A 21,525-nucleotide genomic window follows, 5' to 3' on the forward strand; every position below is an offset into this window, starting at 1 on the left:
TGCCTGACAATGGCTGTGTTCCTAAATAGCGACTGGCACCCCAGATATCCTTAAAGCAGCCTCCTGGCTCACTTTGCTTCCCGTTTCACCTGCCCACTCTCCTCCTCTCACAGATAAACCGGCCTCCCGTGAAGCTGAACCTGCTGACCTGCCAAGTGAGACCTCACCCGGAGGAGAAGAAGTGCTTCGACCTGGTGACACGTGAGTGGGGGAGCATGCGAGAGACCCAGGCCCAGATTTGGAAAAGTATTTAGGTGTTGCTGCGCTCAGCACTGCGAGGCCTAACTGATTTAGGAGCCTAAAAGCCTTCTCAAAAGGGATTTAGGCATCAAAATCCCAAGTGCCTAAATCCCTTTTGACAGCAAATCTGGGCCCTGGTATCTAATGCTTTTTAAGGCCAGGATAGGGCATTGCATCTGCTGTCTGATTCTAACCTTTCCTCATTTTTGGCTCTTGTAAATCCATTTTTAAGCCCATGTCTCTGGCTAGGAAGAGCCCTCCTTAACCCAGCACCTGGGTAGCCCCTCAGATGATCCTTCAAAGAGCAGGGAGGGTGTATTTTTAACTGGGGTGTAAACTGAGAGCGAGCCATCATGGCAGGATTACTGAGCTCTGTGCAAGGTTCTCCCAGCTCTGAAATGGCCTTGTTCTAATTCTCCTCTCCTCCCTCCCAGCTCTAACTACGCATCTCAGCCCTCCTGACCTATAGACACTCCCTTATCCCTCCTGCTGCCCCGCCCCGCCTTTTTTTTTTTTTTTTTTTCCAATTCCAACCCTTTACTAAGCAGGAGGTGTCTATCGTATGATCCTTAAGTGATGAGGGCAAATGACCTCTGTGGGGTGAGGTGAGATCTCCCAAACTCATGACACTTGTGGCCCAAGGTTGGACTTGAACCAGGTCTCCAGAAGTACAAGTCAAGTGCTTTTATTCCAAGCAGCTGGCTTTGTGCTTCTGACTCGGCTGGAGATCCTGGGCTTTCCCAGCTGCTGCAAGCATCACTTTCACCTGTCCCCTCCTCCTCTCCCTGCAGATAACAGGACATACCACTTCCAAGCTGAGGATGAACAGGAGTGCATTATGTAAGTGACAGCAACTGTCCTTCCTGCCCATCCTCCCTTTTCCTGACTGGGAATGGCTACAGGCCTTGTAGGAGAGACCAGGACAGCCGCTGCCTCGGCATATGCAAACGTGGAGGAACAGGCCCCTTCCACTTAAGTTCCACCAGGCTCTCCACTGGCTGTCATCAGTACTGGGGCTATGAGACATAACTGAGCAGTTGGGATTCCATCCTTCAGAGCAGTGGGGCACAGATGTACTAGCCAGAACGTTGCACTGAGTCTGGGTTCCCCTTTCGCCGCTGCGGAATGCAGCGCACGCCGTTCCCATGGCAGGGTGGTCTGCTCTGCAGCTTTGCAACCTATGCCTGCTGTCTGACTCCTGGGATGTTGTGAGCACCTTTCATCATCACGCTGCAATGTGGAGGCAGCGATGTCTAGTGGGCAGAGCACTGGAGTGGGATTCAGCAGAGCTGGGTTCTAGTCCTGGCCCTGCCACTGGCCTGCTGGGTGACTCTGGGCAAGTCACTTCCCTGCTCTGGGCCTCAGTTTCCCCATCTGTGAAATGGGGATATTGATACTGACCTGTTTCGTACGGCGCTTTGAGATCTGTTGAGGAGCTGTGCCATATAAGAGCAAGGCATTGTTTGTTATTACAGTGCCCTCCGTGGCCAAGATAGGCTGCAAATGGTGTCTCGTCCAGTCTTCCCCAGCCCATGACACGGGCTTTGAGCAGAGGCAGGGCCCTGTTACCCACAGCCCTGTTTCTCCATCCTAGCAAGTGTTTTTGTTTCTCTGCCTCCCTTGGTTTCTATTCCACTGGTCCCTTCCCCCTCCCCGTCCAGCTGGGTTTCCGTGCTCCAGAACAGCAAGGATGAAGCGCTCAGCAACGCCTTCAAGGGTGACCCGAGCGGCTGTGCAGCCTCAGCCGGGGGGGTGACGGACAGTGGCCTGCAGGAGCTGACCAAGCTGGTCATTGGCGAGGTGAAGAACATGCCGGGCAACAAGCAGTGCTGTGACTGCGGCGCCCCAGGTAGGTCCGCGATGGGCCTGTTTGCAAGGGGCAGTCGCAGGTCGTGCATGGGGCTGGCACCGGTGCCCTCTTAGAGGGTCACATCACCAGCATCGTTCGCTTTGCTCTGCCTTGTGGCTTTAGTCTGTTGCTAGCTGACACCAGGGCAGGGTACCAGCCGGGATGGGTGGCAATCCAGGGGCAAGGGGAGGGTGGGGAGGTTCTGGCAGAGGGGAGGGATTTCTCTAGCGAGCTCCATGACCTGGGTAAAAAGGATTAAGCGGCCAACCTTCAATGGGCCAGGAGGTGCGAGAATGCAGGGGTCAGGCAGGGATGAGGGGCAGAACGTGCCAAGGAGAGGCTGTTACTGCGCAGTGAGCGAGGGGTTGCTGCTTCCTTGCAGATCCCACGTGGCTCTCCATCAACCTGGGCATCCTGACGTGTATTGAGTGCTCGGGCATTCACCGGGAGCTGGGCGTGCACTACTCTCGCATACAGTCCTTGACCCTGGATGTTCTCAGCACCTCTGAACTGCTGGTAAGCGGCTCCTGTGCGCAGGGGACATCTGTCTCCTTGCTCCCCTCTCCCCACAGGTGTCCTCTTCTGCTTCTCCTTCCCTCTCCGTCCAGTTCATCTCATAGCCCCAGATTCACAGATGTGCCCAGGAAAATGAAGCCTAGTGCAGCCAAGATCAATCCAGGCTGTTTTGTGCCACGAAGGCTAGATTGAGAAGGTTCCCATTGTTCTAGAAAAGCAAAGATCTCGCCAGGTCCACTCACCAATTCTCCGGGCTCCTGAATCCAGCCCCAGAACATGGCTTGTCCTCCAGCGCTGGTCCCACCCCTCTACAGGGAAGGAAGGATGCATCCGCCGTAGTTTCTTTAGCTCCTTTCTCTTGATCTTTCTCCGGGGGGTGATGCAAATCGTTACTGACTGCAGGCGAGTCAAGCCATGGGCGGTCCCAGGCACCTGTGCTTATGGGGCTGGTTTCCCCCCCTCTCATTCGTAGCTGGCGGTGACTATTGGAAATGCCCGGTTCAACGAAATCATGGAGGCCACGCTGCCGGCGCAGGGGAGTCTGAAGCCTTCATCAAGCAGCGATATGTGAGTAAGACGCTGTGGAGTGAGCCCACAAGCACGGGGGTGGGGAGGTGTCAGGCCCAGACCTGCTCTCTCTCATGGATTTGCTTGGGATGGGGGCAGATGTGGTGCCTTCCTCGGGTAGGGTGATCAGCAAATGAGCTGTCACACCTCCCGACAAGGGATGAATCTAGTAGTGAGTGGCTCTTGCTTGGCCCCTGTCCTTGCCTGAATTCAAAGCTCTTCAGCCCCCTGTCCAAAATCCACCAGCCCTCGGAGTCAGTCCAGCGGTCAGGATCTCTCTCTACCCGTGCTGCTGGACCATGGGGCCAGTCAAGCCTCCCCTTGCTGGTGAGGAGAGAGGGCTGTTCAGTGCGGCATGCCTGACTTCCTCTCCGCTCAGGAATCTGCAGCAGCGCTGGGTGGACGTGTCCCGGCTGCCCCAGCTCCCACCCTCCCTCCTTCCCTCCCGCAGGAGCGCCAGGAAAGAATACATCGTGGCCAAATACATGGAGCGCAAGTACGTCCAGAAAGCCGGCCGGGATGAGCCGCACCGGCTCTGGGAGGCCATTCGCAGCCGGGATCTCTTGGCCTTTCTACAAGCCTTCGCGGAGGGGCACGATCTAGCAAAACCCCTGACTAGCCCCGACAGCCAGGTGAGCATGGCTTGCACGTCTGTGTCCATCTCTTGTCTTATGGGCTCTCTGGGGCAGAAGCCATCCATGACCATTTCTGCTGTGCTTTTGTACAGCTCCTGGCAGGACGGGGGGCCTGGTCCATGACTGGGGCTCCTAGGCGCTATGGTAATATGAACAACAAATGCCAGCACCATTCCCCACGGGGTGTCCCTCGCACCACGCTGGCTGAGCTCTGCGGTCTGTGTTGTTTGTGCTTGATGCCAGCTGCGGTGCAGCGCTCGGACCTCGCCAGCTAAGCCCTGTTACCGCAGTGCTGGCTCAGATGAGCATCATAGAGTCTAAGGCCAGAAGGGACCATCTGATCCTCTCGTCTGACCTCCTGTATATCTCAAGCCATTAACTTTCACCCAGGGGGCCCCTGTGTTAAGACCAAAGCATTTCAGTCCTCAGGAGACTAAGCTGTTGCATGCCACAGGCAGAGAATGGGAGAGACCAAGGTGTCACCAGTGCTCAGGGCCCCTGCAATGGCAGGGAACGGATTAGATAAAACATGCCCAGGTAATCTCTGCTCCCTGCTGCAGTCTTTCCTTACAGCCTTTCCCCCTCCAAACTCTGGATTCAGTCAGGCCCTTGGGGTGCAGTTTTGGAGTATGCGGGGAGGGTTTTAGCTGCATGATTCTGCAACTTCAGGGAAGGTGTGTCAAAAGTGGATTAAAGGTTGTTCCTTTCCCTGCTCTGTGAAATTAGCATCTCTGGGAGACCGTGGAACCCAGCATCTCACTGTTGGTACGCCAGCGGCGTGTGGCCGCTGTTGTTTGTACAGGGGCATTGAAAGGTGAAGCAGATTTCCTCTAACTTCTGTCCACGGATCCCCACGTGCTTTATGATGATTGATGGATTCACCCTAGATACGTCTTCTGTCCAGCAATTATTATTATTAGTCATTTCGATTGGGGCCCACTGTGTACTTGGGGCTTTTCAAATGCATATGAAGGGACAGTGTCTGCCCCGAGGGGGTCACAGGACAGACAGACAGGCAGGCAGGCAGAAGTTAGGGGACAGGAAACAATAGCTCTGTTGTTGGCGCTTCTACGAGTCAACTGGGTTCACGATAAGCAGCAGAGCAGAAGCGGGACTTAAATGTGGATGCGATGGGGCCTTGAGGATGAGCTGGAGATGGAGAGCCATACCACAAACGGGGCTGCCGGGCGTGTGGTGAGGATGAGAGAATTCATGCCCACGCAGCCTCTTGAAGAGGAGACACGGTGATGTTCTTGGTTTGATCGGAGCATTGGAGCAGGATGGAAAATGGGCTTTGGAAAATTTCAACTAAATAGGGAAAAAAATAGGTTTATTTTGAAATTTTTCCACTGAAAAGTTCAGTTGTTTGGTTTAAAAAAAATTGAAAACAGACATTTCAATTCTGAAGTGCTCCTGGTGGGAGTTGTAGTTTGAGTGCCTCCTGCTCCCGTTCTTCTCTATACGCTGGGCTCCCTTGTCAGACTACATCTCCCATGATGTATCATGGTACCAGGGACTCCCATGATGCTTCATGGGAGGTGTAGTTCAGCTGGGGAACCTGGCTTATAGAGGGGAATGAAGACATAAAGAAACCTAGCCTGCCATGGTGCCTCATGGGAATTTTAGTTATCTGAATTGAAATATTCACTTTTTTGAGCATTTGGGTTGTTTGTTTGAAATATTGAAAGTTTTCTCTGGAAACCAGACACTTTTCATAGAAAATGTTCACTTTGTCAACACCCAATAGTCCGTCGATAAATGGTTTCAATGGACATTTTTCCACCAGCCCTTCTGCGCAATTTACAGCTAAGAAAACCTGGACCCGGATTTCCCTTAGATCCTGCAGTTCCTTGCCTCAGCAGTTGATGCTGAGTGACCCCAGATGTTCTTCCCCATCTCTGGGGTTGAGGGACACGTCTTCTGCCGGGCTGCCATGAGATGAGTGACCATCAAACCCACCACCTCTGCTGGGATGCTGCCACGATCAGGGTTCAAAAAAGAATTAGATACATTCATGAAGCTAGGTCCCTCATAGTTATTTGCCAAGATGGTCAGGGATGCAACCCCATTATGCTGTGGGTGTCCCTAGCCTCTGACTGCCTGAAGTTGGGAGTGGATGACAGGATGGATCATTTGATGATTGCCTGTTCTGTTCATTCCCTCGGAAGCACCTGGCACTGGCCACTGTCAGAAGACAGGACACTGGGCTGGATGGACCATTGGTCTAACTTGGTAGGGCCATTCTTATGTTCTCTTGTGAACTGAATGTGCCAAGCCACGCTACACTGTAGTAGAGAGAGGGTTAACATTGCTTCTCCTCTCCCTGTGGCAGGACCAGGGCGAGTTGCCTCTGCACCTGGCTGTGCGCTATGCAGACAAGTCCTCTCTCCCACTGGTGGACTTCATCATTCAGAATGGGTAAGCCTCATGTAGGGAGGAGGGCAGGCGAGAGACCTGTAGCCGTAGCATCTTGGGCTGTGAATGGGTCAGGGTCTCGCAAGCTAATCAGGTGCAGGTGCTAGTCAATGCTTGGAGGGGAGGCGCCACAAAAAATCCATGCGATTTAGTGCTTGCCTGCCTGGGAAACCCAGTGCCCCAGGAGGCGTGTTCTCAGGTGGGGTCTGGTCTTCATCACCTGCCTTAGAAAGGGGTTCATCAGAACGCTGGTGGGATTTGCAGCTTGATGCTAAAATGGGGGAATTGTAGGCACACAGGATTAATGCAAAGGGACCAAGAGAGGTTGGAAATGGACAGAAGATAGCAAGGAGATTTGACTTGGAACAATATATAAAGGGGGAAACTAATCCAAATGGCCGATGATAATGCAGAGGAGGGGAAGATGCCTGGAAGAGGGGCCTGTTTGGTGCTATAAGGTCATATCCAATAAGCTGTCCACTGGGTCATGTGATTATGGGCCGGCTCCAGGGCCATGTCACACAATGGAGCACAGAGGTAATTACCCTCCACCCGGCTCCAGAGAGACCCTGGCTGGAATGTTGTGAAGGACAAAACCAAACTACAATGAATGTGGAGACCAACAACATTGTCGATCTGGGGAGGAGAAAGGACTCTCTCTCTCTCTCCACATAGGTCCCACCTGTGAGGGAACAAAATCTCTCTGCTGTCGACTGGCAGCGCACCTTCCACACAAGGATCTCCGTGTCGCTGATTCTCCCATGCCCCACAAGAGGCAGGTCAGGTGCCTTCTCTCCATTTTAGCGATGGGGAAACTGAGGCACAGAATGGGAGACGTGACTTACCCAAGGTCAAGCGAGTCAGTGGCAGGGCTGGGAATAAACAGCACCCATATCTCCTGACTCCCAGGCCCCCAACTAGGCAGCGCTGGCTCCCTGGTGGGAGATGTTTGACACGGTTCTCTGCTGCCACCTGCTTCTTCAACCGCCTTTGCCTCGCTGTGCAGGGGGAACCTGGACAGGGCGACTCAGGACGGGAACACGGCTCTGCACTACACTGCTCAGTACAACCAGCCCAACTGCCTCAAGCTGCTGCTGAAAGGGAAAGCGGCCATAAACGCTGGTAAGGAGGGTGGGGTAGATGGGGCAGGGAGCGCGGCCAGAGGGAGGTTGGAGGGAAAGCCGTGCGATTGCACCACCCTGTGGAATTGTGCTGCGTGGTGGGAGGAGGGAAATGGTAACAGAATTTAATACGGGCTCTCTGGATTTCCCCCCAAAATTTGTTGGAAGTGCAAGAGGACCAGCCAATCTCTCTGTCCTAGGTACTATCTGGCCCCATTACTGGTTTATCTGAGTGCCTGACAAATTAATGTATTTATCCTCGCAACTGCTCTGTGAGGTAGAGGAAGTCCTAGTGTTCTAATTTACAGATGGGGAAACGGAAGCACAGAGAGGGGAAACGATTTGCCCAAGGTCACGGAAGGTCTGTAGCAGAGCTGGGAACAGGACCCAGGTCTCCAAATCCCAGGCCAGTGCCCTAACCACTAGACTATCCTCCCTCCTGTCTCTTAATACACACGCCACCCTGCAGGAAGATTGGGAAATCTACAAAGATTATCTTGTGCTTTACACAGCATCTGCTATCTGAGGGTCTTTGAGCACCTTGTAGACATTAAGCCGTGCAGTGTGCAGGGAGATGTTATATTTGTAAAAGAAAATACTGCGGGATCTTATTTAGTAGCATTATCTCCGTGACACAAATGGGGAATCTGAGGCACAAAGTAGGTCAGTGGCAGAATAGAATTTAGGTCTCTCAACTCCGTCCAGTGCCCTATCCACTACAATGACTCCATTTTTATTCTAACAGATAATGCATAATCCTTCTCTACACATTAGAACCCAGTAAAACTGGTTTTGTGTGTGTGTGTGTGTGTGTGTGTGTGTGTGTGTGTGTGTGTGACAGAGAAGCTAACACACATTTGCCACCAATGCGGATCTCCCTAACACCTAGTCACAACCAGTTTTGGAACACTTATTGGTTTTTAATCTCTTAATTGACTTAAATTGCTATAAAACCTTTAAAGGCCATTGTGCAGTGATCTGTTTTGGATTATGGAGGTCTGATTTTTATATGGCTCTATTTGATTACAGCAATGGTCTAATGTCATTATTCCTGGTTCAGTCGCTTAGCATTTAATTAATGCCACTCTTACAATACCTTGCACTTTATTTATTATTGTTGACTTAGGGAAGTTCCTTAAATGTTTCTATTCCCCTTCAGCTTCGGTATTATTTTTGGTTTCTTTTTTAATCATTGATTAGACTAGAGGTGAATGATATAGTGCTTGCTTTGTAGCGTGTGCATGTTTCAGTGAGCTGATATGGCTGTGTCTTCACGTCACAGGCTTTTCCTTGGGTGTTGCCGGACACAACCTCTGACCCGAGTATGGTGGTGCTTTAAATCCAGGCTTGTTGGCCCAGCTGGGAGTGGGTTAGAGCCCAGGTACTGCTTTCACTCGGGCTTGTAGGGTAACCTTCCCACTTTGCAGTGTGGATGCAGGCTGTTACCCATCGGTGCCTAGGATAGATCATCTGAAAATGCCAAGGTCAGGGCAGGCTGCAAAAGGAGAGCAGATTCTCCCAGCACTGGTGGGTAACACTGGAGTTAGACTTCCCAACCAGCCACAAACAGTGCTTCTGATTCCCCACGCTGGTTATCAAGAAGCTAAAACAAAAAATACAAAGCCCCCTTTACTGCATTTCAGTCTCTGGCTCCCAATCAGCCACTAGTTCCAGTGAAGAGATAAGTTCTTAAAACTCTATGCTCTTTACCAAAAAGTTTCTGACCCCAAAGTGTCAGCCACAGTACCAGATCGATATAAGTTTGGCTCTTACCCAAAATACCACGCTGCCAGCCAATCCTTTAGTAACTAAAACTAAAGTTTTATTATAAAAGGAAAGAAACAAACAAGGTGAGAGGTGTTTATATGATTAAAGCAATCGGATACATACAAATGATTTGGAAGTTCAGGTTTTTGTTGGAATTGTGGAGTTTGCAGGCTTGTATAATCCCTCTGGTGTACATCCAGTACCTGGATGGGTCTCAGTCCTTTGTTTCAAAGCTTCAGCTGTAGATGAGTCGATCCATTCCAGAGGTAGGGAAGCAGGCCTGAAGGGTCAAGAATCAAGACTGAAGGAAAAAAAGGTGCAGCTGCCTTTTATAGTGGATTGCCACGTGGCTTGTTGCGAACACAAGCCTTCAGCACATGGCATGGAAAAGCCTCAGAGTCTCAGAGACAGAGAGAGTCCGCTCCACTCCCCTGTCCAGAGGGCATGTTCTTACATATTCCGGTGACTCATAAGGTGTAGCCCTGGCTTCTCTCCTGGGCCCATTGTACCTGTGAGTTTCCTTAATGGGCCATTAAGTAGGCTAGTGCTGCAGCCAGCCTGTCTGGGGTGTTGCCCAGAAACACAGCACTCGTTGAAATACAGATATGCCTTACATATTTAAAACACATACACATAATATTATCATACTTAGCAAATTATAACCTTTTAAATGACATCTGACATGGCCTAGCTCATGTGAATTATTGTATTTTTGACATCTTGATGTTAACTAATATCATAAACGGTCCCCCTAATCCATCCAGCATCACACACGCTAACCCCCGGTGCTAATAGTACTCCAGTGCCTTCTCACAATTCCCCACCCCCGTGTGCTCAGGAGGGCAGACAGCTTCTCCCACAGTTCCCAGGGAAGCTTGCTGCAGCACAAAGAACCATGGAACGTGCTCCCAGAAGTCCTAGGTGGCATCTACGCTGCAAAAAATACCCTCGTGTGTGTCAGCGAGTCTCAGAGCCCGAGTCAACTAACTCAGACTCACTGAGCTCATGCAATAGGGTGAAAAATAGCAGTGTAGCGGTTCCCACTCGGGCTGGAGCTCAGCCTCTGAGACACTCCCGCATTGCCGGGTCTCAGAGCCTGATTGCTATCGTCTGCACTAGTTTTATAGCCCCAGGAGCCTAAGTCAGCTGACCTGGGCCAGCCACAGCCAGGCCGAGAGTCTTTTATTGCAGTGTAGACATACCCAGTAACTCGGACGGGGCTTTGCAGTGTGGCTGCTCACACCCAGGCTAGGCTAGCCCAGCCCAGGTGCTGATCACCTGTGTTAACGCTGCAGTGAAGACTTAGCGTGTGTGTGTGTGTGTGTGTGTGTGTGTGTGTGTGTGTGTGTGTGTGTGTGTGTGAGAGAGAGTGAGAGACTCACTCTAAAATCGGTCTACACGCACATTTCACACTGGTTTAATACTGTCAGTGAGGGAGGTGATGTTTGTAGGGGCATAATCAGACCGGTACAACTCCTAGCATGGGCGCAGTGTGATACTGGTATAAAGGAGTTTTTATACGGTCCAGCTTATCCCCTTTTCCCTACCCCATTTCAATTGATGTTAATAGTAAAGGATTTCAACGATATAACGGTGCCCTGGCTATTTGTGTGTATATGTGAGACTGGAAGGTCCTGGGGGAGTGGGAAATGTTTAAATGGGAGGTGGGTCTGAGCTGTGAAGTTCAGATCCAGAGACAGTTTGAGGGTGGGAAAGTTGCTCAGACCTGGGGATACAATTCGGGCCCATTTTAGAGAGTCATTGAGTTGGGGCCAGAAGGGACCACCAGATCCTCTAGAGACACCAGGGTTATTTATAGAGCTGATCAGGAATTTCTCGGCGAACACTTTTTTCCGTTGGAAGATGATAGTTTGTCAAAACCAAAACTGTTTGTGGGAAAGGAATGGTCTCGATGAATTTCCCGTTTCAAAAAATGTTTTGAAAGTTGAAACGTCCTGTTTTGTCGTTTTTTAAGTTCTGGTTTTTGCTTTTTTTGTTGAGGAGTTAATGTATTGCATTAAAAAAAATAATTTTTGTAAAAAGTTCGAAATGGAATCAAAACATTTCCAGTGCTCCACTCTTAAATGTTTTTTTTTGGATTTTCAGTTTGTGACAATTTGAGATTTTAACTTTTTTTTTTTCCTCTTGATTCGGGACAGGGAATTTTTTTTAACGGGAAATATGATTCCTGCCCAGCTTTAGCTATTGATCCCTAAGGCTGACTGGAATGGAGCAGGAGCGAGCTGGGGCAGTACCTGCTCCCTAGAGGGTGCTCTGGGGGTGGAGAAGTGTTTAATCCTCCCCCCTGGGTCTTCCCTGTAATCGAAGTACAGCGACAGCCCTGAGCCTGCTGGTCGGATCTGGGGCCATCTCTGGTTCAGGGAGCAGCGGTTCAATGGGTGTCTGCTGCTCACTGATCTGCCTAGGGTGTCCCTTTGCGCTGGGGGGAATTCAGATCTGGCCTCCTCTCCTTTCCCCCCTGCCCAGTGAATGCAGCAGGCGAGACGGCCCTGGACGTGGCGAGGAGGCACAAACACGCCGAGTGCGAGGACCTGGTAGGTTGAGCGCTTGCTGTTCACGGTAATGGAGGCCTGCTGCCGGGGGAGGGGGACCTGCCGGCAGGGTGGGGAACGGATGCCTGGTACGGGGCAAGGTTGGGGGCGGGCATACCGTGCGGGGAGGTCCTTTCTCAAGCTGGAGAAGTGGAAGAAGCAGGGTCCTGCTGCAGAGGCAGGATGACTCCGGCCATGGGGCAGAGGAGGGAGGGGGGTTGGGTACCAAGCCGGGGGGTAGGGGTGGATTGGGGGCATGCAGGGTGCGGGAAGGTCCGTGCTCTGCCACAGGAGCTGAATCTTCCCCTCGCACCCCGAATTTCTGGCAGCTTGAACAGGCACAGGTGGGGAAGCTAAACCTGCAGGTGCACTTGGAGTACGACTGGGAGGCCCCTCAGGAATATGCCTATGACAGCGAGGACGAGCTGGAGGAGAAGGTACTGTGCGCTCCTGAGCAGCGTGCGTGGGCGTCCGCCAGGCCAGGGCGCTGTGATGGGCAGAGCCCCTCCTGCCGGACCCATGGCCTCTCCTCACAGGAGGAAGCAGGATCCTACCCCCGTGATGGTTCTCGGGGTACCCGGCACTGAGAGTCCCCTGGTTACCCCCCTTCCCTGCCTACAGAGTGAGGGAATCTTGCTGGTGGTAGCTGGTTGTCAGCTCCCTGACAACGCCAGCCCGTCAGCTGCTCCAGCTCTCTCCTCCAGGCTCTGCCAGCCCTCTCTCTTTGCCCAGCCCAGTCCTCGAGTCCCTTTGAATCATTCACCGGTGACATCCAGCCCCCGACGCTGGCTACTCACAGGAATCCCAGATCCTCTGCCCCCAAAGACCAGGGTTTTTGCCCCAGCTTTACCGTAAAACCCCCCCCCCCCCCCCACACACACACACACACACACACACACCCCACTTGTAATGAATGAAAGAAGGTTTATTTAAGAGAGACTGGAGATTCCCCTGGAAAGGAAAGAGTCATCGAAACAAATGGTTACAACGCAAAACAAAAATCCTCAAATGCGAACTCGGGCCTTCACTTCTTGGTAGTTCCCTTCCCCTCACCTCCCCCCAAAAGTTGTCTGTTGCCGAGCGGGCTAGCTTCTGATGAACCAGGATCCAGACTTTCACGAACACCAGCTTGGATCTCTGGCTTGACCTAGCAATACGCAGGGCTAGTGTGCAAGCCAAGAGCAGAGAAGGAGCCCGGCAACTGGACGGGGTGGCAAAGGGCAGCAGGTGCTAGGTTCTAGGAAGATGGGGAAGCATTAGGCCCAGTGGGGAGGTGATTACGCTGGGCACCGAGTTACCGGGGGGGGAGGCGGGGGTGGCTTTGCTGAGGGTCTCTGGCCAGCAGCAAGGAAGCAGTGGTGTTTCTTCCCCATCCAGCTGAGCCCGCTACAGCGATCCTTCAAGTCCACATCGTCCCCAACCTCAGGCCAGCCTGCCCTCTCCCCCCAGAACCGGTGGAGCTGCACTGGCATGGACATCAGCAACAAGACCTATGAGACCATCCTGGTCCCCTCGCGGCCCATCCAGCGGCGGTCACACAGCGAGGAGCTCCCGCCGCCGCTGCCCATCAAAAACCCAACCAGAGGGGGCTCCAGAACCAAACCAGCTGGTGAGCTTTGTCTCGTTAGCAAGGCCGAGGGAGGGCAGAAGTGCTGGCGAGGGCAAAGCGGGCCCAGGAAGGGTGAAGGCAGCCCAGACACTGGAAAATAACCAGGGATGTTCAGTTCTCTTGGATCCCAAGTACAGCTGAGGTTCAGGGCTGGGGAGAAGGTCCCAGGTGGTTCTTACTCCATTTGAACTGGCTTGGCCATCCCTGGAAAGGGCTCTGCAGGCCATAAGTGCCACGGCGCCGCTCCCCAGTGGGAAATCAGACCACGAGTCTCTCAAAGGCCAAGCAATATTGCAATACACTTGGCAAAGACATGGGGAGTTCTCTGCTGGGGCATGTGGCTTCCTGATCTCTAGTACCCTCCTTTCTAGATCGCCCAGAGCTGCCGCGTCAGGCCTCCGAGCCCCAGTCCTCCACGCTGTCGGAGGCGCCTGCCCTCCGACACCTGTCCACATCCAGCGCTCCCAGCACCTTGGACGGCAGTGCTTCGCGGCCCACGTCCACCTCCCGCAGCCCCCCGGAAGCCAGACGCACGGTCTACTGGGAAACCTGCTTGGAGACGGAGAGCGGCCACCAGCGGAAGACTTCGGAGACCAGTCAGATAACAGCGCAGCAGCCTGCTGCTGGGACGTCGCCGGAACAGGGGCAAATAACCCCAGTCAAGTTCAGGTAGGGAGTGGACCCCGGAGCCCATGACCGAAGGAGGACATCCTGTGGGTCAGGAGTGCCCCCTATGGGAGAGGCATCTGATTCCCTCTGCAGGCTTTTGCACCATCGATTGGGGATTCGCACAACCTCTGAGAAGTGATGGCACAGATCGGCTCAGGAGGGGCCCAGTGATCCAGGGTTTGGCCCCTTAGAGCCTTTCTGCCACGTGGGGAATTCTTCACGGGACAGGGACGTTTTTCCCTACATGTGACGAAATGGGCAAAACCCTTTGAGTCCATGCAACTTCCATGTCATCGCAGAGTCATTCAGTCCTGTTGCTCCCCTGGCTGCCTGTTCCCCTCCAGCTCTGCTCTGCTGTCCTGTAGCTGGCGTTGCTCAGTGGGGAGCTGGGGTTCAAGGAGAGGAGAAAAAGCCATTGTGGAGGGGTGGGCACGGCCACCGTGGGAGAAACCAGTGGCTAGAATAAGCCCATCCTTTGGAGGGGGAACCCACTGGGGTCTTGTGGGGGGGGAGGGGAGAGGGTTGGGAAACAACATCCCACCTTCCTGATGGTTTTTAAGCAACCCTTCTCCCCTTGCAGCTCAGAAAGCACCCGGTCGTACCGGCGGATTAGTGGTGGCTCAGTGGGGAAATCCTCCGGCTTGGCCATCTCCCCGCAAAGCTCTGGCTGCCCCGAGGACCTGCCTTCCAGCAAGGCTTTGAGTTCGGTGCAGAACACTCCCCCGGTACCCATGCCTAGGAGGTTTGCCCCGGTAAGTCACGCAGGAAGGGGGCTGGTCCCTGTCTGGCTTTGTGGTTCCGCTGGCCTCTGTGAAAAAGTTTTTTTCCTAATATCCAAGCTAGCTCTCCCCCACTGCAACTTGAGACCATTGCTCCTTGTTCTGTCATCCACCACCACTGAGAACAGCCTAGCTCCATCTTCCCTGGAAGCCCCTTTCAGGTAGTTGAAGGCTGCTATCAAATCCCCCATCGTTCTTCTCTTCTGCCGACTAGCCACACCCTTGAGCGACATAGTTATACTGACCTTAACCCCTTGCCCCCACCCTGCGTGCAGACTCGGCGGGTGTGCTTCTGCCGCCCTTCGCAGAGGTGGAGGTGTTAAGCCGACAGGAGAGCTCTCTCATCAGATGTGCTACAGCGGCGCAGCCGCACCGATGCACGTTTGTCACGTAGACCTGCCCGCCCAGGTTTAGATCCGGTCAGTCCCTGGTTCAGTTCCCCTATGTGCCAGTTAAGATGGCGGCCATCACAGCAATTCCAGATGCCGGGGGGGGGCGATTTGGGGCTCACATGGTTTTGGGGGGGGGTAAATGAGGGGCTGCTGGCTGCCTGCCTGCCTCCTGGGAGTAAAGAAAATGGTTCAGCTGGGCCTACCTTGTAGGAGGCAACGGGGGGGACTTACCAACTCAAAGGGACTAAAATCCCCATATGCCTTGGGGCTCAGGGAGCAGCTGCGTCTCCCGTTGCTCTAGGGCTGGGGAAATTGTGGCTGCAGGGGCCACAGGCTGAGCTGGGAATCTTTGGGGGCAAGGTTGTTACCTTGGTTACGAAAGGATGGGAAGGGGCGGGGTGGGCCAAGGTGCAGGAAGTGATGGGGAGTAGGGTCAGAGCATTGGGGCAAGGGAGGTGAGTGGGGGGGAAGAGGGCATGGTGGTTTAACCCAGCGTGCCCCCACCCCATGGACACCCCTTTGCGACAGCCCAAAGCACCGCCTCCCTGCAGCAGTGCATGGGGGGGGGGGCCTCAGCAGCATGCGTCTCCCTGCCCCCCCCTCGCCCCCATCTGCTGGGACAGGGACTCCAGAGACACTTGCCATTTGCTTGCGCAGGCCAAGGTGAGGCAGAAGAGGGTGATGGCTCTGACGGACTGCAAGGGGGAGCGGGCCCGGGAGCTGACCTTCTCCAAGGGCGAGGTGATCGTGGTGACCCGGGAGGAGGATGAGCAGAGCTGGGTGAGTGCTGAGGGCTCCTTGGACGACTGGGCAGTGGGGGTCTGGGCTCTGAACCGGGTTCCAGCCGTGGGGCCGAGGCTTTTGATTTGCTCTCTTGCGGTCTCAGCCCTAGGAAGGTGCTAGATCAGTGCCTGGGGGAGGGGGACAGTAGATTAATGAGTGGGGGATGCTTCTGCTGCCATTGCCACTGACCCCTCCGGTTGCTGGGGGGGCAGAGCTGATGGATTCCCAGGCTCCTCCTTGTGGCCCCCAGCTAGGAATTGTACCGGGGGCAGGGATGGGTGGTCTGCAAAGGTCACACCCATCCCCCGCCTTGTATATCTGTTAATCTCCCCCCCACACTCCCGAGCTCTCTAAACCAGGCACCCCCACTCCTTCCTGCACCTTCTGAGCCGGGAGCCCCCTTGGCCCCTCTCCGCTCTGATCTGCCGCCTTCTGCCCTGTTTCTCAGGTCGGCTTCATCGAAGGAGATGGCTCCAGGACGGGCGTCTTCCCTGCCAGCCTGGTCCACCTCTTGCAAGACTGACGGGCTGTTTTCCCTTTCCCCTCGGCGCCGGTGTGAGCTCTGGGCGTGCGTGTGGAGTGCTGGGCTGGCCCCCACCAAGGAGCCAAGACCTTGAACTCAATCGACTCGGCAAGGGCGTCACAGGAGCACAGGCCTGGTTCTTGCTTCCCTTCCCACCCCCCAGACTGGACCTTAAGGGTGATGGACACCAGGGCAAGTCCTGTGTTGAGGGTTTGGAGCAGGGCCTCAGGTAGAATCAGTATCCCTCCTCTTCCTCCCCTCTCCCCCATGTGCTGGTCTCTGTGGTAGTCTCTTTATCCAAACAAGTTCTCTTTGCCGGACGGACGGAAAGGTGGACGGGCGACCCACCCATCACACCAGGACTGGTGTCTGCCTACACCCTCGGCCAGGCCTTGCAGCTTGCTGGACGACGGGACCTGACGTCTTTGCTGCCCGGCCTGCATCAGTCGGGGAGGAGTCGATCGAAGGGGGCAGCCTTGAGGATCCCATGGAATTTGCAAGTTCCTCTGCAGAGCTGGGGCTGGGAGAGGGGCTGAGGGTCCTTTTCACCACTGCACCTGCCAGCCTGCTCTGCAGATCGGGACCACGGCTCGGTACGAAATGGACAGAGAACCGACAACCTTACTGCACCTGTGAGACAGCAACCCTCCGCTTCACACCCTTCGGCTTCAGCCATTTCCCTGCTCTGTAACTTCTGCGGGCTCGGAGGGAATGGGTGATCCTGTCAGGGCTGGGATTGTGGCGGGGGAAAGGGTTCAATTTAGAGCCTGGATGCCTCTAATCACTTCCTCCTGGGGTAGAAGTGGCAGACCTGAGTTCTAGCCCTCCAGTACTGGACGAGGAGGTGAGACTCCACTGGGCTCTGTACTGAAGGAAAGCAAGGGGAGACAGATCCCAAACTGACTGTCTATTCTTCTTCCAACCCCCAAAGGATTGCGTCAGGAGCAGGCCTCCAGCCCCTTGGGGGTGGCTAGAAACAGTCCCCCTGTGGCCGTGCAAGGGTTAACCCCAATGCATGCTGCTCTCCCTGTTGTTTCCTAGGGATATAGGACCCCTGTGGACTAAGGAATGTATGAATGGCTGGCAGTAGATGGCCCATCAAGTCCTGATCTCCTGCCTCAGGCCATGGCCAATGCCAGACACCTCTCAGGCCCAGCCCTCGCCCCCAGAGCCCCTAGCCACTGAGCAATGCTGCGCACCGGGGCGCAGGAGGGGATTACCTTACACCGCCGAGACCCACAGGAGCCTTTCTCCGCCCAACGCCAGCATAACTAACCCAGGCTGGTTGTACACAGCTGAGAAGGGGGGTTAAAAAGCAAGTCTCCTAGTGCTGCATGTGTTGTCAGAGGAGCCTAGAAATCAGAGGGGGAAGCATGATTAAGAATTGCAGTCTGTTCCTTCCCCACCGGGGGAGGGGGGTGAGGGGGTGCTAGTGGATGGTATCATCCAGTGTGGTTTCAATTGATTCAAGTCACAGGGCTGCTCCTTTCCCTGAGATGATCATTGATGTCTTCTCCTGATGCTGCCTAAATTCCGCCCCCCCGCGGCTCTTCATCCCATTCTCTCCTGCCTCCTCCTCCTGTAATGACCCCCCTCTGCCTCTAGTGTTGACACGGTGGTGGCTGAATACTCCCCTTACGCCTCGATGCGTTCACCGTCCCTGCCCTTTAATAACAATGAACGCCTAGCACTTTTCATCAGTCGATATCAAAGCGCTTTACAAAGGAGGTGAGTATCATTATCCCCTTTTTACAGATGGGGAAACTGAGGCACAGAGCGGAGGGCATTGATTTTACACAAGGTCATCCAGCACTGAATCCTGTGCACCTGTTTCCCAGACTGCTCCAAACCCTCAGGTTCCGCTCTTAAAAGAAATTGGGCTGGTTTGCTTTTTGGCCTGTCCTTTTGCACCTGTGCGTTTACCTACCTGTTCTTCCCTGGGCATGATATGCAGATTCCATTTCGGGCCGCCCTACCCCAGCACATGCATAGAATGCCACCTGTCCACAATACCACTGCCTTCAATGGGGCGGGGAAGGGGCTTGCGGGCCCAAAGTGATTTTTTTTTTTTAAATAGAGTTTTTAAGCCCGGAAAAGACCATTAGATCATCTACTCTGAGCTGCCAGTTTTCACCCAGTTACACCTGTGTTGAGCCCAAAAACGAGTTAGACTGAAGCAATTCCGTCTTCAGGCGCTTAAACTGATGTGTGCTACAGGCAGAGAATGGGGGGGGGGGGGACCAGGGTCCACCAATGCCCCTGGCCCCTGCAATGGCAGGGCATTGATTAGGTGGGATAGGTGCTTTAAGTCTTGGCAGGATCGGGGCCCCCCCATCCTTTTGAGAAAATGTAGCCCGCATAGGTCATTTTTTAAAAAGGGGTTAGAAACCAGTTCACTTTTGCAAATAAAGTTGAAGGGGATCAGTACTGCAGAGGGGTCATTTCAGGTCAAACGACCCACTGGGACTGGCCAGTTCATGCAATGGGTTAAACCTCTGCAGCCCAAAAGTTTACACCCCCCCACCCCACCCCGAAAACACGTGTGACTTGACTGTCACTCCTTCACTTTTTGTCTGGTTCCTGCTTTAGGAAATAGGACTTTGCTAGACTCCGTGAATCTTGCGTCCTGTGGGTTTAATTAGCCCCTGCTTCTGCTTCACAGAGACCCTCCTCTTCTTGGGAGACCGCTTTGTTTCTGTGGCTCTGGGCAGGCTTTCTACCCCCTTTCCCTTTAAAGGAAAATACTTGAAGGAAATAAAGGGAGCCAGGTGGATGGTAAGAGGAGCCCAGTCCCTGGATTTCTCTTTGGTCCCCTCGCCTCCAGCTATAGCAGGGTAGGAGGAGGCAATATCGGGGTAGGAATCCTGCTGCAGGAGAGCTTGGGGTGCTGATGGCATGGAGATGGAAAAGCTAGTTAAACGTCTTGTGGTTTTTTTCCCCTTCTCCCTCACCCTGGAACTGTGAATTTAAAAAAAAAAAAAAAATAGGGAAGAGGTTTTTATTGGCATGTCCATGACATGCTGGGCTTGAACTGGAGGGAGGCCAGCTAGATCCAGGTCCAGACTTCAATCACCCTGGCTGGGAGTCTTCAGATCTGGCCAGCTGGTTGACCTGATCTAGAGTGAGGCCATTGAGTGTAATGACTAGAGAGAGGATTTTTGACTGAGGCGGCGGACAAGAGATGGCTCCTGTGGTTCTCCCCGGGTGTCTAGGAATTCAGCTCTAGGATTAGCTCGGATGAGGACCCCACCTCCAAATGCTGTGGCAGGGAAGGGAGGTGAGTTTAATTTTGGGACTCAGGCTTAGGTTCCTCTCTGCTTTGAATACAGATTTTTGGTTTTTGCCTCTGGCTCTCTTTCTGTGATCGAAGGGCTATGGAGACTCTCATTTTAGCCTCTGTCAGGAATATGCTTTACAGACCAGTGGGGGAGCTTGTTGTTTTGTTGGCTTCTGCAATCGTTTACTGGGACCAAGGCTTCTGACTTGTATGAGCCTCCCTCATTATTTGTTATCCCCTGTGATCAGGCTGACGTTTTTATAATTGTCCGTGGGTTTTTTTAGTGGAATATTTAATCTCAAAATGGTCTTATTTCCCTTGCCAACCTTGACTTCTAATAAAATTAAAAACAAATTTTTTTTTTGTAAGTGGAAGTAGGTCTGTGTGGTGTGACTGCGCCAGTCCTACGAGTGTGGCTTTCCATAGGTATTAATAGACACTCCGGGGATGGGTGAGGTATGAGTATCTATATACACTTAATGATATTGTATTAATACAAAGCCTCATCCGAAAGCGCTGGGCAAACTAGGTATAGAGATCACTTCACCCATAAGTGAAATGCAGCCATTTCCGGAGTGGATCCTGGCAGCTGTTTAACAGTGCATGGCAGTTTAAGACAGGCATGAGAAGAATATTGTTTTCTGTTGAACTGTGGAAGGAAGCAGAGTGGAATGGGCTGGGAGTGGAAGCTGGAATTGGGATGGGATACTCTTGAGGGATTTCTGACGACCCAGAGTGGTTTTATATCTCCTCCATTATGACAGCGCTCCATGGGGTGTTAATTCAGTACTGAGTCTGAGGTCAGAGTACCCCAATGCACCATCAACACCATTTCCTACAGCACCTGGATCCTCGGTGGACTCTCTCATCCAGCTATAAAGATGTGGCAACTCTCCTACTAGGGATCTTGTTTCTAGGTCACATTGTCCCCGGAGCACAGGTTGTGGGTGCCAACATCTGAGCTCACAAGGTGTGTGAGCAGAGCTGAAGAGACAGCCTTACTCCTCTTTCCTCCTTTGTTGCATTTGAAATTGGACCCAAATGACGGGTTTATTTTAGTGAATGCTCAGGTAAGATTCATGGTGATGGGTGTTTATTTTCCTGGAAGTGGCGGAATCATTCCCCTGGGCCTCCTGCTGCAGCTCCTAGATGAAAATATGAGAATGAATTCTTGCGTTCTCTCTCTGTATAATTCTTGGTATCAAATTGCATAAGGGATCCTGTCCAGGGCAGAAATTCATGTGTTCCCACCTGCCTTTTTAGATTTGTATCAGCAATTTTATACCCAGCAATCCTGACCGTCAACCGGGAAAGGGACTACTTGCCTGCATTTTGCATTTATTTACCCCAAGGAATAAGATTAAAGATTTACAGATGGGGCAGGTTTAGCTTTACTTAAAGGGACACGCTGCCTATTAAAAAATAAACCCTGTTCCCAATAACCCTATGGGATATTACACCTGGAAAAACTTTTGACCAGCTAGAGCGAGATTGAAAAAATAAAATTTCCAGCAGTCAGCTCCCAAATTTTCAAATGCAACTAGCCTTTTTCTATGTGTGTTGTTGGGTGTCTGACTCGAGACAGCTGAATCTGGGAAGAGAAATGCTAAGCAGCCCACCTCTGAAAATCAGGGACCCCTTCTGAGGTCTGAGAGTGTGGACACCAGAAATCACTAGTCACCCTTGAACATCTGGGCCCCAATTCAGCAAAGCACTTAAGCATGTTGTGAGTCCCCTTCAATGAGATTTAAGAGTGAGCTCAAGTGCTTTGTCTTCATTAACGATGCATCAACATTTCAAGCGGGGTGGGTCCTTCCTAGCTCCAGGAGAG

General features: G+C 52.9%; 1 protein-coding gene across 1 annotated transcript in view; it reads left to right on the forward strand.

Annotated features, from left to right (window-relative positions):
• Nucleotides 1-18,129, forward strand: part of ASAP3 (ArfGAP with SH3 domain, ankyrin repeat and PH domain 3) — a 55,364-nt gene extending 37,235 nt beyond the window's left edge. Inside the window, exons 12-26 of the mRNA XM_067530823.1 lie at nucleotides 114-201; nucleotides 1,032-1,080; nucleotides 1,902-2,089; nucleotides 2,472-2,605; nucleotides 3,078-3,172; nucleotides 3,624-3,804; nucleotides 6,140-6,225; nucleotides 7,229-7,344; nucleotides 11,598-11,665; nucleotides 11,992-12,099; nucleotides 13,040-13,271; nucleotides 13,643-13,940; nucleotides 14,521-14,692; nucleotides 15,769-15,891; nucleotides 16,343-18,129. Of these exons, the coding sequence (XP_067386924.1) occupies nucleotides 114-201; nucleotides 1,032-1,080; nucleotides 1,902-2,089; nucleotides 2,472-2,605; nucleotides 3,078-3,172; nucleotides 3,624-3,804; nucleotides 6,140-6,225; nucleotides 7,229-7,344; nucleotides 11,598-11,665; nucleotides 11,992-12,099; nucleotides 13,040-13,271; nucleotides 13,643-13,940; nucleotides 14,521-14,692; nucleotides 15,769-15,891; nucleotides 16,343-16,417 (2,013 nt within the window). The 3' untranslated portion in view covers nucleotides 16,418-18,129. The remainder of the gene's footprint in view (nucleotides 1-113; nucleotides 202-1,031; nucleotides 1,081-1,901; nucleotides 2,090-2,471; nucleotides 2,606-3,077; nucleotides 3,173-3,623; nucleotides 3,805-6,139; nucleotides 6,226-7,228; nucleotides 7,345-11,597; nucleotides 11,666-11,991; nucleotides 12,100-13,039; nucleotides 13,272-13,642; nucleotides 13,941-14,520; nucleotides 14,693-15,768; nucleotides 15,892-16,342) is intronic.
• The last annotated feature ends 3,396 nt before the right edge of the window (nucleotides 18,130-21,525 follow it).

The sequence above is a fragment of the Emydura macquarii genome, unplaced genomic scaffold (genome assembly GCF_026122565.2).
Source record: "Emydura macquarii macquarii isolate MOO-44397 ecotype Brisbane River unplaced genomic scaffold, CSIRO-AGI_Emac_v2 contig_3113, whole genome shotgun sequence".
Lineage (NCBI taxonomy): Eukaryota > Metazoa > Chordata > Testudines > Chelidae > Emydura > Emydura macquarii.